Raw genomic sequence first — 16,157 nt, 5'->3', positions numbered from 1 at the left:
TCACTCATAATTACAGCCATGTATGGGCCTGGGAGTTTTCCCCCACAAAAGGGTTTTATTACAGACAGAAATAAGCCTCATAATGCTCACTAACAGAGATGTACACACATTTGGGTACAACATTTGAGACAAAAAAGCTTTTGTGTGTATGGAAAACTTCTGGAATATTTTATTTCAGTTTATGAAACATTGGATCAACACTTTACATGTTGGGTTTATATTTTTGTTTGGTATAGTATAAAATAATATCCACCTTTTGTATTAACATAGCTAAGTATTTGAATTATTTATTTTGTACTGTTATTAATGCTCATCTTTATCAAGCAAGAATTTCAGACCCCACTGTGTGTGTGTGTGTGCGTGTGTGTGTGTGTATATATATGGAATCATGTAGTAACCAAAAAAAAAAGTGTTAAACAAATCTAAATATATTTTATATTTGAGATTCTTCAAAGTAGCCACTCTTTTCCTTGATGACAGCTTTGCACACTCTTGGCATTCTCTAACCAGCTTCACCTGGAATGCTTTTCCAACAGTCTTGAAGGAGTTCCCACATATGCTGAGCACTTGTTGGCTGCTTTTCCTTCACTCTGCGGTCCAACTAATCCCAAACCATCTCAATTGGGTTGAGGTCAGATGATTGTGGAGGCCAGGTCATCTGATGCAGCACTCCATCACTTGGTCAAATAGCCCTTACACAGCCTGGAGGTGTGTTTTGAGTCATTGTCCTGTTGAAAAACAAATGATAATCCCACTAAGTGCAAACCAGATGGGATGGCATATTGCCTCAGAATGCTGTGATAGTCATGCTGGTTAAGTGTGCCTTGAATTCTAAATAAATCACAGACAGTGTCACCAGCAAAGCACCCCCACACCTCCTCCTCCATCCTCCTCCATGCTTCACTATGGGAACCACACATGTGGAGATCATCCGTTCACCTACTCGGCGTCTCACAAAAACATGGAGGTTGGGACAAAAATCTCACATTTTGACTGAGACCACAAGGACAGATTTCCACCAGTCTAATGTCCATTGCTCGAGTTTCTTGGCCCAAGCAAGTCTCTTCTTATTATTGGTGTCCTTTAGTAGTGGTTTCTTTGCAGAAATTTGACCATGAAGGCTTAATTCATGCAGTCTCCTCTGAACAGTTGATGTTGAGATGTGTCTGTTGAACTCTGAAGCATTTATTTGGGCTGTAATCTGAGGTGCACTTAACTCTAATGAACTTGTCATCTGCAGCAGAGGTAACTCTGGATCTTCCTTTCCTGTAGTTGTTCTCATGAGAGTCAGTATTATCATAGCGCTTGATGGTTTTTGCGACTGCACCTGAAGAAACTTTCAAAATTCTTGACATTTTCTGGATTAACTGACCTTCATGTCTTAATGGACTGTTGTTTCTCTTTGCTTATTTGAGCTGTTCTTACCATAATATGGCCTTTATCTTTTACCAAATAGGGCTGTCTTCTGTATACGACCACTGACTTGTCACAACATAACTGATTGTCTCAAATGCATTAAGGAAAACAAGGCACACCTGTTAATTAAAATGCATTCCAGGTGACTACCTCACGAAGCCGGTTGAGAGAATGCCAAGAGTGTGCAAAGCTGTCATCAAGGCTACTTTGAAGAATCTCAAAAATATAAATTGATCCACAGACCTACATCAGCTGCCCTTCCCTGATGGAGGCTAATCTTTGTAGTTTCTGACATATGATAGAGTTGCTGAAAAAGAACACTACTACTTTGAATGCCTGTCTGCCTCCTGCTTAGCCAATGTTTGCAATGATGATGAAACAAATGACATAAAATTGCTAATTAGACTGTCTGTGTCTTGCTTGTGTTCGATATGCTGCCTAGATGGCTGCATGTAACTCCCCACTTGAGTTTTGCATTGGGAAAAAACAAAAATCTATCTGCAAGTTTGTCTTTTGTGTACAATATACTATAAAAATAGCTGCATGTAGCCAAACTCCACTCCAGAACAAAGAACATGAAATCATGTTTGTGCTGAATAGGCATGGAATGCAATAGTTTAGGCATGTCCTTTGTGTACAACATGAAGTGTGTAGGCTACACATCAACAAAGGCTTTCATCGCTGATCAAGGAGGGGAAAGCGGCAGCGGAGCACTGTGCAGCAGCTACAGAAAGAAAAGATTCTCTATCTTTAGCCACTGGTTTCCAAAAAATCCGGAACCGCAGCCAATCCATAGATAAAAATACTAAATATGATACAACTTTCCCCGGTCTCCCCTTACTAATAGTGAGCGTGCAACTTTCAAACAATTTCCCCCACTCTTCTATACCAGCATATCAAGGAAATTCTGATGAGTGCGACAAAGTTTGAGGATATTTTTAAAGGAGAGTAAAGGACAGTAGGTAACTAATGTTATGAGAAAAGTAAGAAGCCCATGTTTCAATAGGCGATAAGATAGTAATGTTTCATGAAAGGAGTGTGGAAATTGTGGCCTGGCGAAGCAGTTAAATATAGTTATATACCGGACCTATTTTCTCTCCAGGTCCCCGGATTCCTACAGCAAGCTCTGAACCTTTTCACCTGGATCATCGCAGCTAGCTAGCTGCAATCCGAGTGACTTCTCCTGGCTAACGTCTGTCCCAAAGCAAGCAACAATTAGCCTGGAGCTAGCCCATGCTAGGCCCATTCTCCCGGCTAGCTGAAGAGGCCCATCAGCCACTCCTGGGTTACAATACCCGGACCCCTTCTACTGCCGGTACGGGGCACGGAACCACGCCGATTCCTTCACGACTGGACTACCGGCGTAATCTGCTCGATGGGGGGACTTAACTGGCCCCTACTTCGCGACGTCCCCTGAATGCCCATCTGCTAGCCCGCTAGCTGCAGCCCGCTAGCTGACTAGAGCATATTGGACTGTTAGCTGAATAGATCCATCTCTTGGGCCACTATACCTATTTTGCCAATTGGACTTGGACCCCTCTGCTACTCGGAACCCTACTAATCCATCACGACTGGTCTATCGACGTCACCGCACACGGAGGCTAAAACAGACTTTCCTCCGTCGTGACGTCCCTCTAAGGCCCTTCTGCTAGCCCCGGCCTGCTAGTTGTCTGAATCGCCGTGTCTCCAGCCAGCATAACCACTCACTGGACCCCTATGATCCCTCAGCTACGCAACCGTAAAAGCCTTGGTTTCATGCATGTTAACATTAGAAACCCACTCCCTAAATTTGTTTTATTCACTGCTTTAGCACACTCTGCCATCCCAGATGTTCTAGCCGTGTCTGAATCCTGGCTTAGGAAGACCACCATCCCTAACTATAACATTTTCCGACAAGATAGAACTGCCAAAGGGTGCGGTGTTGCAATCTACTGTAGAGAAAGCCTGCAGAGTTCTGTCTTACTATCCAGGTCTGTACCCAAACAATTGGGTACAATTGGGTACAAACTCCTTCTAAAAATCCACCTTTCCAGAAATAAGTCTCTCACCATTGCCGCTTGCTATAGACCACCCTCTGACCCCAGCTGTTTCCTGGACACCATATGTTAATTGATTGCCCCCATCTATCTTCAGAGCGCGTGCTGCTAGGTGACCTAAACTGGGACATGCTTAACACCCCAGACATCCTACAATCTAAACTTGATGCCCTCAATCTCACACAAATTATCAATGAACCCACCAGGTACAATCCCAAAGCCGTAAACACGGGCACCCTCATAGATATCATCCTAACCAACTTGCCCTCCAAATACACCTCTGCTGTTTTCAACCAAGATCTCAGCGATCACTGCCTCATTGCCTGCATCCGTAATGGGTCTGCGATCAAACAACCACCCCTCATCACTGTCAAACGCTCCCCAAAAAACTTCAGCGAGCAGGCCTTTCTAATCGACCTGGCCGGGGTATGCTGGAAGGATATTGACCTCATCCCGTCAGTAGAGGATGCCTGGTTATTCTTCAAAAGTGTGTTCCTCACCATCTTAAATAAGCATGCCACATTCAAAAAATGTAGAACCAGGAACAGATATAGCCCTTGGTTCTCTCCAGACCTGATTGCCCTTGACCAGCACAAAAACATCCTGTGGCATTCTGCATTAGCATTGAATAGCCCCTGTGATATGCAACTTTTCAGGGAAGTTAGGAACCAATATACACAGGCAGTTAGGAAAGCTAAGGCTAGCTTTTTCAAACAGAAATTTGCATCCTGTAGCACAAACTCAAAAAAGTTATGGGACACTAAAGTCCATGGAGAATAAGAGCACCTCCTCCCAGCTGCCCACTGCACTGAGGCTAGGAATCACTGTCACCACCGATAAATCCACTATAATTGAGAATTTCAATAAGCATTTCTCTACGGCTGGCCATGCTTTCCACCTGGCTACCACTACCCCGGTCAACTCCCCGGCACCCTCCACAGCAACCCGCCAAAGCCCTCACCATTTCTCCTTCACCCAAATCCAGATAGCTGATGTTCTGAAAGAGCTGCAAAATCTGGACCCGTACAAATCAGCCGGGCTAGACAATCTGAACCCTCTCTTGCTAAAATGATCTGCAGAAATTATTGCAACCCCTATTACTAACCTTTCTTTCGTATCGTCTGAGATTCCCAAAGATTGGAACGCTGCCGCGGTCATCCCCCTCTTCAAAGGGGGAGACACTCTAGACCCAAACTGCTATAGACCTATTTCTATCCTACCCTGCACTTCTAAGGTTAACAAACAGATTACCGACCATTGTACCTTCTCCGCTATGCAATCTGGTTTCAGAGCTGGTCACGGCTAGGACATCAGGGATGGCGGAGTGTGCTAAAGCAGTGAATAAAACAAACTTAGGGAGGAGGCTTCTGATGTTAAAATGCATGAAACCAAGGCTATTAAAGTTACAGAAGTAAACAAATGAGAGCACCTGGGGAGTAGGAGTGGAGCTAGGCACTGCAGGGCCTGGATTAACCTCTACATCACCAGAGGAACAGAGGAGGAGTAGGATAAGTGTACGGCTAAAGGCTATAAGAACTGGTCGTCTAGCGCTTTGGGAACAGAGAATAAAAGAAGCAGATTTCTGGACGTGGTAGGATAGATTCAGGGCATAGTGTACAGACAAGGGTGTGTTAGGGTGCAAGTACAGTGGGGGTAAACCTAGGCATTGAGTGACAATGAGAGAGGTTGCATCTCTGGAGGCGCCAGTTAAGCTAGGTGCGGTCTCCGCATGTGTGGGAGGTGGGACAAGGGGGATATCTGAGGCATGTTGAGCAGGAATAGGGGCTCCACAGTAAAATAAAACAATGAGCTGCCCTAAACAACAGTATACAAGGCATATTGACATTAGAAAAAGTCAGTTAACAACAAATTCTTATTTACAATGACGGCCTACCAAAAGGCAAAAGGCCTCCTGCGGGGACGGGGGCTAAAATTAAAAATATAGGACAAAACACACATCATGACAAGAGAGACAACACAACACTACATAAAGAGAGACCTAAGACAACAACATAGCAAGGCAGCAACACATGACAACACAGCGTGGTAGCAACACAACATGGTAGCAACACAACATGTTAGCAGCACAAAACATGGTACAAACGTTATTGGGCACAGACAACAGCACAAAGGGCAAGAAGGTAGAGACAACAATACATCACACAAAGCAGCCACAACTGTCAGTAAGAATGTCCATGATTGAGTCTTTGATGAGGTAAAACTGTTCAGTTTGAGTGTTTGTTGCAGCTCGTTCCAGTCGCTAGCTGCAGCAAACTGAAAAGCGGAGCGACCCAGGGATGTGTGTGCTTTGGGGACCTTTAACAGAATGTGACTGGCAGAATGAGTGTTGTATGTGGAGGATGAGGGCTACAGTATATATCTCAGATAGGGGGGAGTGAGGCCTAAGAGGGTTTTATAAATAAGCATCAACCAGTGGGTCTTGCGATGGGTATACAGAGATGACTAGTTTGCAGAGGAGTGTAGAGTGCAGTGATGTGTCCTATAAGGAGCATTGGTGGCAAATCTGATGGCAGAATGGTGAAGAACATCAAGCCGCTCGAGAGCACCAATACCTGCCGATCTATAAATTATGTCTGCGTAATCTAGCATGGGTAGGATGGTCATCTGAATCAGGGTTAGTTTGGCAGCTGGGGTGAAAGAGGAGTGATTACGATAGAGGAAACCAAGTCAATATTTAACTTTAGCCTGCAGCTTTGATATGTGCTGAGAGAAGGACAGTGTGCCGTCTAGTCATACTCCCAAGTACTTGTATGAGGTGACTACCTCAAGCTCTAAACCCTCAGACGTAATAACTACACCGGTGGGGAGAGGTGTATTCTTCTTACCAAACCACATAACCTTGTTCTGAACACCTACAAAACAAAGGTCAAGGGTAGAGAAAGCTTGTTGGACACTAAGAAAGAGCATTTAACACCAAATGAAGGGGCCAGCTGAGTATAAGACCGTATCATCTGCATGTAAATAAATGGATGAGAGAGCTTCCTACTGCCTGATCTATGTTGTTGATGTAAATTGAGAAGCTCATGGGGCCTAGGATTGAGCCTTGTGGTACTCCCTTGGTGGCAGGCAGTGGCTGAGACAGTAGGTTTTCTGACTTTATACACTGCACTCTTTGAGAGAGGTAGTTAGCAAACCAGGCCAAAGACCCCTCAGAGACACCAATACTCCTCAGCCGGCCCACAAGAATGGAATGGTCTACCGTATCAAAAGCTTTGGCCAAGTAAATAAAAATAGCAGCACAACATTGCTTAGAATCAAGGGCAAAGGCGACATCATTGAGAACCTTTAAGGTTGCAGGGACACATCCATAACTTGAGTGGAAGCCAGATTGCATACCAGAGAGAATACTATAGACATCAAGAAAACCAGTCAGTTGATTATTGACATGTTTTTCCAACACTTTTGAAAAACAGGGCAAAATAGAAACAGGCCTATAACAGTTAGGATCAGCTTAATCTCCCCCTTTAAATAAAGGACTGCCTTCCAAGCAATGGGAACCGTTGCTGCCTTCCAAGCAATGGGAACCTCCCCAGAAAGGAGAGACAGGTTAAAAAGATCAGAGATAGGCTTGGGGGTGATAGGGGCAGCAACCTTAAAGAAGAAAGGGCCTAAACCATCTGACCCAGATAATTTTGGGGGGGGTCAAGTTTCAGGAGCTCTTTTAGCACCTCGGACTCAGTGACTGCCTGCAGGGAGAAACTTTGTAGTGGGGCAGGGGAAAAAGAGGGAGAAGCATCTGGGATTGTCACATTAGAAGGGGTGGGAGATGAGGAAATGGTAGATGGGCAAGGAGGAGGCATGGCTGAGTCAAATAGGAATCCTGACTTAATGAAGTGGTGATTAAAGAGCTCAGCCATGTGTATCTTGTCAGTAACAACCACATCATCAACATTAAGGGACATGGGCAGCTGTGAGGAGGAGGGTTTATTCTCCAGGTCTTTAACCGTTTTACAGAACTTCTTGGGGTTAGACCCACAACTAACTTAGGATATCCTGAGTGCACTTATTTCTCATTTGCCTGAACGACAGCCTTTCAGCCTGAGTATGCGTGTGCCGAGCCTTTCGCCAAATGCAATTCTTGAGGTGGAGTAACTCTGCAAGATCACGGTTGAACCAGGGGCTGAACCTGTTTTCAATTCTCATTTTCTTTATAGGGCGTGTTTGTTAACAATACCACTGAAAATATTAAAAAAGAAGGTCCAAGCGTCTTCGACAGAGGGGATCACGCTGATTCTATACCATTTTACAGAGGCCAGTTCATGAAGGAAGGCTTGCCCATTAAAGATTTTTTATCAAGCGTCTATGACAAATCAGGACAGGTTGTTTCACTGAGCAGCAATTATGAAAGCAGGCTGTAAAAGAGTGATCACTTAAGTTCATTACAGAAAACAGCAGACTGATACCTATCAGGATTATTTGTGAGGAAAACATGAAGAAGAGATGCCTTTTCTGGGTGTTTGGATTTCTGGGTGTTTGTATCTTGTGGGATTGGTAATAATCTGAGAAAGATGTAGGGAGTCCCATTGCTTTAGGACTTGGTCAGGTGGTTTAAGCATGTCCCAGTTTAGTTCACCTAGCAGGACAAATTAAAACTTAGAGTAAGGGCCCAGGAGAGAGCTTAGGGCAGGGCAGGTAGGGTACAGGCCGGTGGTGATGGAGAACAATAGCACCCAGCAACAGTCAACAAAGAGCTATTTGAAAGTTTAATGCTTAAAACCAGCAAATCAAATTGTTTGGGGACAGACTTGGTGGACACAACCGAGCACTGAAGGTGATCCTTGGTAAAGATTGCCCCACCTTCGGAAGATCTGTCTTGACAAAAAAGGTTATAACCAGAAAGGTTAACATCAATATTCAAAACGCTCTTTCTTAACCATGTATCTGTAATGACAAACACATCTGGATTGGAGCTGTGAACCCACACTTTCAATTGATACATTTAGGTAATAAGATTCTAGTGTTAACGTGCAGAAAACCCAGGCTTTTACGAGAGCAGAAATCAGTGAAGCAGATATCAGAGTACAAGCCAGATTTGGGGCTAGCAAATGTAGATGGGCCAGGATGTACATGCACATTTCCAGATAATAGTTTAATGCGCTGACGGAATGGAAGCTGATACTGTAATAACATAAACATTTATTCTACACCGAAACAAGACCGAGACACTCAATGTGTGGTCTTCAGACCTAACTCAACACTAACAGTAACTCGTTTTCTACCGACAGTTGAGATATTGGAGTGGTATGATACTGTTGAGTTAGGTCCTACTCTGGCAGCACAGTGCTTGTATTAGACTAGAGCTCCCTCTAGTGCGTAAAGGGACAACTCCTAGTTCGAATACTTCTGGTTAGACTTCTGACACCTAACAGCAGAGCGGGAGAGGAGATAAGAGATGTGTGTTTAATCTCTCTAACAGGAAGAAGTCTTTATCATTCCCCATAAGGGTGGAACTGAGACACACACACACACTAATACAGGAAGCATGCCACTCCACAGCATAAACATGACCATCAGTGAGCAATCAACATAGATCTGAGGGAAGAGAATGTTCACTACTGAGAAGTGAAGGAGTTGTAAAATAAAACAAGAGGTTAATGAGGTCCTTGACTCACCCCACCCAACTTGACAAAGATAGAGAGAAGGAGGCTGACAGAGAGAGAAGGAGGCTGACAGAGAAAGATAGATAGAGAAGGAGGCTGACAGAGAAAGATAGATAGGAGGCTGACAGAGAAAGATAGATAGAGAAGGAGGCTGACAGAGAAAGATAGATAGAGAAGGAGGCTGACAGAGAAAGCAAACAGAGATAATAGTTATACAGTCTAGAGAAAGAGACAAACCGAGCACTGAGACATAGGGAGGGAGACACAGACAGAGAAAGAGAGATAGATAGACTGACAGACAGATAATTAGGTCCGTGTGTACCTGTAGAGGTCCAGTGTAGTCCCCCGGGGCTGGCTGCCAATCGCCTGCGCTTCCTGACACTGACCCCGCCCTGTGGGGTTATGTTGCACGGCGTAGAGGACAGGATGGGGGCTAAGGGTGTGGCCAGGAATGGGATTTCCCGCCCCAGTGCAGGGGTCAGGAACATGGCCTCCCTATCTAGAGGTCTACGACAGGCACAGGAAGTAGAAGACACAAGACAGGAAGTTAAAACATGTAGACCTCTGGATTGACCAAGTACAACTCGTCTTTTTATGGATTGACCAATTAAAACGGGTCTATTTCTGTATTTAAAAATGTATTTTAGATATTTTTTCCATCAATTTTGTTTTGGAGTGGAAAGGTTCCAAAAAAGGGCCTCCCGGGTGGCGCAGTGGTTAAGGGCGCTGTACTGCAGCGCCAGCTGTGCCATCAGAGGCCTTGAGTTCGCGCCCAGGCTCTGTCGTAACCGGCCGCGACCGGGAGGTCCGTGGGGCGACGCACAATTGGCCTAGCGTCGCCCAGGTTAGGGAGGGCTTGGTCGGTAGGGGTGTCCTTGTCTCATCGCGCACCAGCGACTCCTGTGGCGGGCTGGGCGCAGTGTACGCTAGCCAAGGTGGCCAGGTGCACGGTGTTTCCTCCGGCTGGCTTCCGGGTTGGATGTGCGCTGTGTTAAAGAAGCAGCGGCTTGGTTGGTTGTGTATCGGAGGACGCATGACTTTCAACCTTCGTCTCTCCCGAGCCCGTACGGGAGTTGTAGCGATGAGACAAGATAGTAGCTACTACAACAATTGGATACTACGAAAAAGGGGTAAAATTCAAAAAAAACAAAATAAAAAACAAAGGAAAGGTTCCAAAAACATGCTAGTGGTGGTCTAGCTTGTCTGGACTGGCTGTACAATAAGCAGTTTGGACAAACCAGTAGGAATGTCAACACTATTAACCATAAAGGTATTTCAGTATATTGGTATGAATGAACAGTGTGTGCACTCCAAATGGCCCCCGTTTCCATATATAGGGATCTTCTTTTGACCAGGGCCCAGAGGGCTCTATTAAAAGTAGTGCACTGTGTAGGAATTTAGGGTGCCATTTCAGTGACTTAGAAAACACTGCTTTTGAATTATACGAGCAGTTGACAAGCAATTACTATAGACTTAAATCCTGGTACATGATCATATAAAATAAATTGCAGACATTTCAGAACAAACTAGTCAGGATTATTCTTAAACTTCCAGCACTTACACATCTTGACTATTCCCACTTTTAAAGCCTTAGATGGCTCAAAATGGAGAAGAGGGTCGCTCAGATTAAATGGTGTCTGGTACATCAGATTGTCCACAGTATGGTCCCCAGGCACCTATGTAACTACTTTAACTTGGTACGGGGTAACCACAACTATTCCACTAGAAGGAGTGAAACTGACGCTGTTCCTTTTCGATTTAAAAGTGCTATGGGGAAAGAAACATTTTTATACTCAGCTGCCATTCTTTGGAATAATTTTCAGAAGATTTGAAACGTATAACCTCCATAGGTAGTTTCAAGTTTTCACTGAAAAAAAATGGCTAAATAGTAGCATGTCTCAAAAGTAAGTCGTATTGGTACGTGGCTGAGAAGGAAATGCCTGGGATAGCATATGGTCTGCCTTATGGTGCCTGTTGTATAGCATACTGTGATTGTCTTGTATATATTAGGGATTGATTGTTCTATATAATAAGGAAATGTGAGAAAGAGGACATGTACCACTCCATAGTTGTTTATTAGGAAAGGGAATTGTACTAAATTATCTCATGTTATGAAACAAACAACAACTGTGTCTGTCATTCTCTGTTGTCACTACAATTGCTGCCTAACCTTGTTGCATTCCCCCTTTCCCCTCCAAAAGGACCACAACGGAAATAAGCTTTTAAGCTTTATTGCATTATCCTTGATGATATTCTTAAATTGTATGTGGCGGCGTCACCGGCTGGAGCGCCGTTATGTATGTATTTTTAAAAATTGCCTAATAAATTAAATCAATCAAGGGAGAACTCACATTGAACCAGTCAAGCATGACTACATTTTAATCATCCCTTTCAATAACTTCTCCTCTGAGGTGTCAATGACCTTGGATGCGTCCCAAATCTCACTCTATTCCCTACACGGTGCACTACTTAGGGCTCTAGTCAAAAGTAGTGCACTATAGGGAATAGGGTGCCATTGGGGACTCAAACCTAATCAAATAAAAAATTTAATCCCAATGAAGAACGATTATAACATTAGTTAGGGGAAGATGTGACACATTTAATTTTCTGGTTTCCTTTTCAGAGCTCAAGTGACACTAATAGTGCCTAATTTGCATCATGGCAGTTTGACACACACATGCATGCACTCACTTTCTCTCTCACACACACACAACTCAACTAAGAAGCTAAAATATTCATGATACATCTCCTGAATGGAAAATCCACAACGAGATACATGTACAGTAGTCTATGAAACGTACAAAGCTAAATAATAAGTCAATGTGTTCTCTTAACTATTCAGCCATCTATGACGATGCCAAAAGCTATTTTTTAAGTTCCGAAAATACAATATAAACATTGCACAAGACCTCAAATACCCAATATCCAGGTAAGTTGAATAGCCTTTCCCAAATCATTAGGAAGCTTACATAACATATTTGAGCATTAATCATTAGTCCTAGCCCGAAGCATTTTGATTATTCACAGCGGAGATCGTATAGCTTTGCTCTTTACATTGGAATTCTTTGACTGTACTGCCAATAATTATAGCTGGCACACGACGATGCACAATTCTGCAATCTGCAGTCATAACCTTCTGACCCTCTGATTATAAGCAGTGGATATTACATATCTATAACCTAGTTTTGAATATATTCCTCTATAGTACCTGACTTCAGTGACGTTGTAACTGCGGCTTCTCCATGATCCTCTATGGGTTCCTCTCTTTCTCCTCCGCACGAAAAACTCCACCAACTTCTCCCAACTCGACATAGCTCTTTACCGCAGTAACTCAACATCGACCAATTCCCAAAACATGTTCACTTCTCTATAAATTTGTATCATTTTTTAATCCCTCAACTTTGGACGATTGCAATCGACTTCCATGGACATCAATGTCTGCCACTCACAGCAAGATACACATACTGTGAGAGTTTATGTTGGGGTGACCAGGGGGAGGGGGGCGCTGGGTAAGGCTTGGCGACCACTCATTCAAAACTACACTGGCAACATAATCACACATCATGGCACTGAGCTGGTCCCCAGTCAAAAGCAGTGGTGTTCAAAGACCAATAAGTATCAAATGACCAGTGTGTGTGTGTGTGTGTGTGTGTGTGTGTGTGTGTGTGTAACAGCCACTCAGTAGCTAAATCTGGGGAATCAAGAGTCAAGTGCTTCAAGTGTCTCAGTAGTAACTCATGGAGAAAGGCTGGTGGATTGAGCCTTTGTAATGACTGAAAGACTAAACCACACAAGACCACACTGTGGCTGTATGGGCTTTGAAACCTACACAGACATTTGATAACACTAGAGAAAACTCAACTCTTAAAGTGATGTGCTTTAAATGGGACATTGTAAAAGAGGCAGAAGCTTCAACAATCTTCTCAAATGCTACCACTTGACACCAAAACATGTCCTGCAGACCTGGATTCAAATACTATTTTAAATAATTGCAAACACTTTAGCTGTGTTTAATTGAGCTTGCCTGTTGCAATGGAAACAATAGAAAAGTCCCAAAAGTGCAAACCTCATCCAGCTGGCAGGCCAAAGCAAACACTCAAAGTATTTGACATTTGTACCTAGGTCTGATGTACCTGTGTGGTGTGTCTGTCTCTCCAGTCTCGCTGCAGGTGGAGAGGTGTGCTGTAGAAGTGGAGCCTGAGGAGGAGGTAGAGCGGGTGGACTCTAGGGCCCTGGGGAGCAGCGTGGAGGGCATGCACAACCATGTCTCCAGGTCAGAGAACTTAGAATAGCTCAGCATCTCCAAAACACTAAAAAGGGAGATAGGAACAGGAACAAAAACAAAAACATTTCACCCAAACTGAAAAGATATGACGAGAATTTGGTGCGAACGCTAATGTAGGTCTATATGGAGAGACCTGGGAGATAAAAGACAGGAGAATGGAAAAAGAAAAAGTGAGAGAGAGAGAGAGAGAGAGAGGGGAGAGAAAAGGGAAAAAAGAGAGAGAGAGGGGAGAGAAAGGGAAAGAAGAGAAAGAGAGAGAGAGCGGGAGAGACAAAGACAGAGAGAGCAAAAGAGAGGAGGGACAGGGTTTTGGAGCATACCTGTCCTCCCCCACCCCTGGTATGTCATCCTTCTCGTCTGCAGCCTGGAAGACACAGGAGGTCCTGGAGTCCCGGGACAGCAGCCCACACACCTTATCAGAGTCCAGAGACATCTTCAGCCATAGCTGGAGGGGGCGAAAAGAAGTGAGCCAAGAGACATTCAGTTCTATTGTCTAATTCAGCATTAAATGGATATCTGTCACTGTCTGGCTTCCCATTGAATGAACGAACACACACACAAGGCTTTTCAGAGGGAACAGACAAAGAGAAAAGGGATCAATATATGACTGAGAAGTCATACCCCAAGTCATAATATGCAACTACTCAGCGTAGTCCTAATGAAGGTATAATGACTGAACAGTTTGGAAAGCAAACCATGAGCTTTAAACTTCCTTAGTGAATAGTTACTCTGTAACACGCACCAATCACCTAACACACACCTAAGACTTACCGCAGTGTTTAATCAAAAAGTCTCCGAGTTCTGTGTTTACACATCCACGACCTGGCTCCAGTGTCTCTCTGGGCCATGGCCTCAGTGGACCTGCTCTGACTTGGGGCCAAGGCCAGGCCACTGGTACTTTTCAGCTGGCATTTACATAACAATGACTAACATTGGTTAACATCTTCCATGGCTAATGCTTTCTCACAAAGCAATTGTCTTGATGATACAGAGGTTGTTGATTCTGCCCTTCACAAGTGTCACACTACTGATGGAAACACAGTTTCCAAAAAAATAACACTAGAGCTTATAATAATAATAATAATAGTTAGTATTATTTGGTGAGTGCTTATATTTGTCGATATCACATATGTACAAGTGTGTATGCAACTCTTCCTGAGACACCTTTGAAGAGTGGGGTCACAGCCAGGGTCTGCCATTATCATCAATTAGGGTTAAGTGCCTTGCTCAAGGGCACATAGGCATATTTTTAACCTTGTCGGCTCAGGGATTCGACCTTTCCTTTCGGGCCCAGCGCTCTAACCGCTAGGCTACCTGTCGCCTAAGCTTACAATAGCATAATCACTGGCGACACACTGCTGCTGTGTTGGCAAAAGGCCAACAGTAGAATGATGTGACAGTAATAGTCCAAATCATTACCCACTTTCCTCCACGTGGCCAATGTTTAGGCTTGTGAGTCAGCCTGTACAGTATGGGCAACTCCCTGGTCAGCATGGAAAAAATGTCAAACTACATCACATAATTCGAAAAGGTTTTGCTATAGCTTTGTCTTGTATGCAGAAGAAAACGTGCTAGGCTACTGCTACAATAACACACACGGGATCCAGTGGACTGTGTCTTAACAGATGATATTCCTGCATGTCATAGAAAATCTTTTCTCTCCTTCATTTCGACCATCTTTAATTAGCCTACTGTACTTTCCTCCATGGAACACGACATGGGCTGCTATTCAACGGGAAATTCACTTCAGCTTTACATTCTTGCAGGAAAGCTTGCTAGTTGTCCCATTAATTATACTTTAACAATGTTGCAGCGAAACTACAATGTTACAGCAAAACGTAGTCATTTCAAAAGCCCCCGGGCGATTTCAAAGCAAGCTGCGGATACATTCAAAACTTTCTATTAAGCCTCATGGAGCCTAAAGTTACCATCTTTGTTTCTTTCCCCTTGAAATCTCAGTTCAGAACAAAACAGATACTCTCCCGAAGCATTCATTTGTCGTTTAGTCCCTGTTACGTGTCTTTCTCTTTTTCTGCCTTTGTCTTGAGTTTGCTGCTGCCTAGCAATACAATAGCCCACATCCCTTAAATGCAATAGCCTAGCCTAAAAAAACAGGCAGAGGTTAGGCCGGATGTAGGCTAGTTCATATTTTCAAAAATACTTAGATTTTTAGGAGAACTTACCACGCAAATCCCCAGTTCGACATCATGGGGAGATCGGACATCAGAGCGCTCGGTAGTCATCAGTTAATTAACCTATCGTCCCGGAGTGAGGATGGGCTGCAGCATCGGATAGCCGGACACCAATCTATAGCCGAGGGAAATGGTCCACATACAATCAGATAGTTACCACAAGTCCACGTCCTGCAGTAAACAGACTATATTTGGCAACCCCTTGGCTCGTACTTTATGTCAGAAAAATATTGAGTCAGTTACTATGCGGAGACCTTCATCATCAGTTCAAAGCAGCCGTCTGAAGGAAAAGATAACTTGGACAGGAAATATTTATGTCGTTAGGCTGTCCGCCCAAAATTGCGAGGACTGCAATTAGGCTCCATCGACGGAGCAATCTGGATAAACAACAGCCCATCTCATCACACATCAACGTGACCACCACATACATGAACGAGCTACATGAAAATACACTTTGAAAAGGAGTTTGATGACTGTTGGTCCTAGGCTACTTGGAACATGGAATAGTTGAAATGATGATAAAAAAAAGTGTTTGATGGTATTGTTAACTACAACACCACAATAATCAGCCTCTTCTTCATTCAAAACTACCACCATCATTATCAGC

The 16,157-nt window shown here is 43.8% G+C and overlaps 1 protein-coding gene across 1 annotated transcript in view; it reads right to left on the bottom strand.

Moving 5' to 3' along the window:
• LOC139381558 (ankyrin repeat and fibronectin type III domain containing 1a) overlaps positions 1-15,692 on the bottom strand; it is a 229,409-nt gene extending 213,717 nt beyond the window's left edge. The window contains exons 1-4 of the mRNA XM_071125193.1: positions 15,542-15,692; positions 13,679-13,803; positions 13,207-13,383; positions 9,396-9,580 (exon numbers count right to left, since the gene is read on the bottom strand). Of these exons, the coding sequence (XP_070981294.1) occupies positions 9,396-9,580; positions 13,207-13,383; positions 13,679-13,803; positions 15,542-15,601 (547 nt within the window). The 5' untranslated portion in view covers positions 15,602-15,692. The remainder of the gene's footprint in view (positions 1-9,395; positions 9,581-13,206; positions 13,384-13,678; positions 13,804-15,541) is intronic.
• Positions 15,693-16,157: the final 465 nt, after the last annotated feature.

The sequence above is a fragment of the Oncorhynchus clarkii genome, chromosome 23 (genome assembly GCF_045791955.1).
Source record: "Oncorhynchus clarkii lewisi isolate Uvic-CL-2024 chromosome 23, UVic_Ocla_1.0, whole genome shotgun sequence".
In the NCBI taxonomy this organism is placed as follows: Eukaryota; Metazoa; Chordata; class Actinopteri; order Salmoniformes; family Salmonidae; genus Oncorhynchus; species Oncorhynchus clarkii.
The sequence above is the reverse complement of the archived record's forward strand: the minus strand, read 5'-3'. Positions and strand labels throughout refer to the sequence as shown.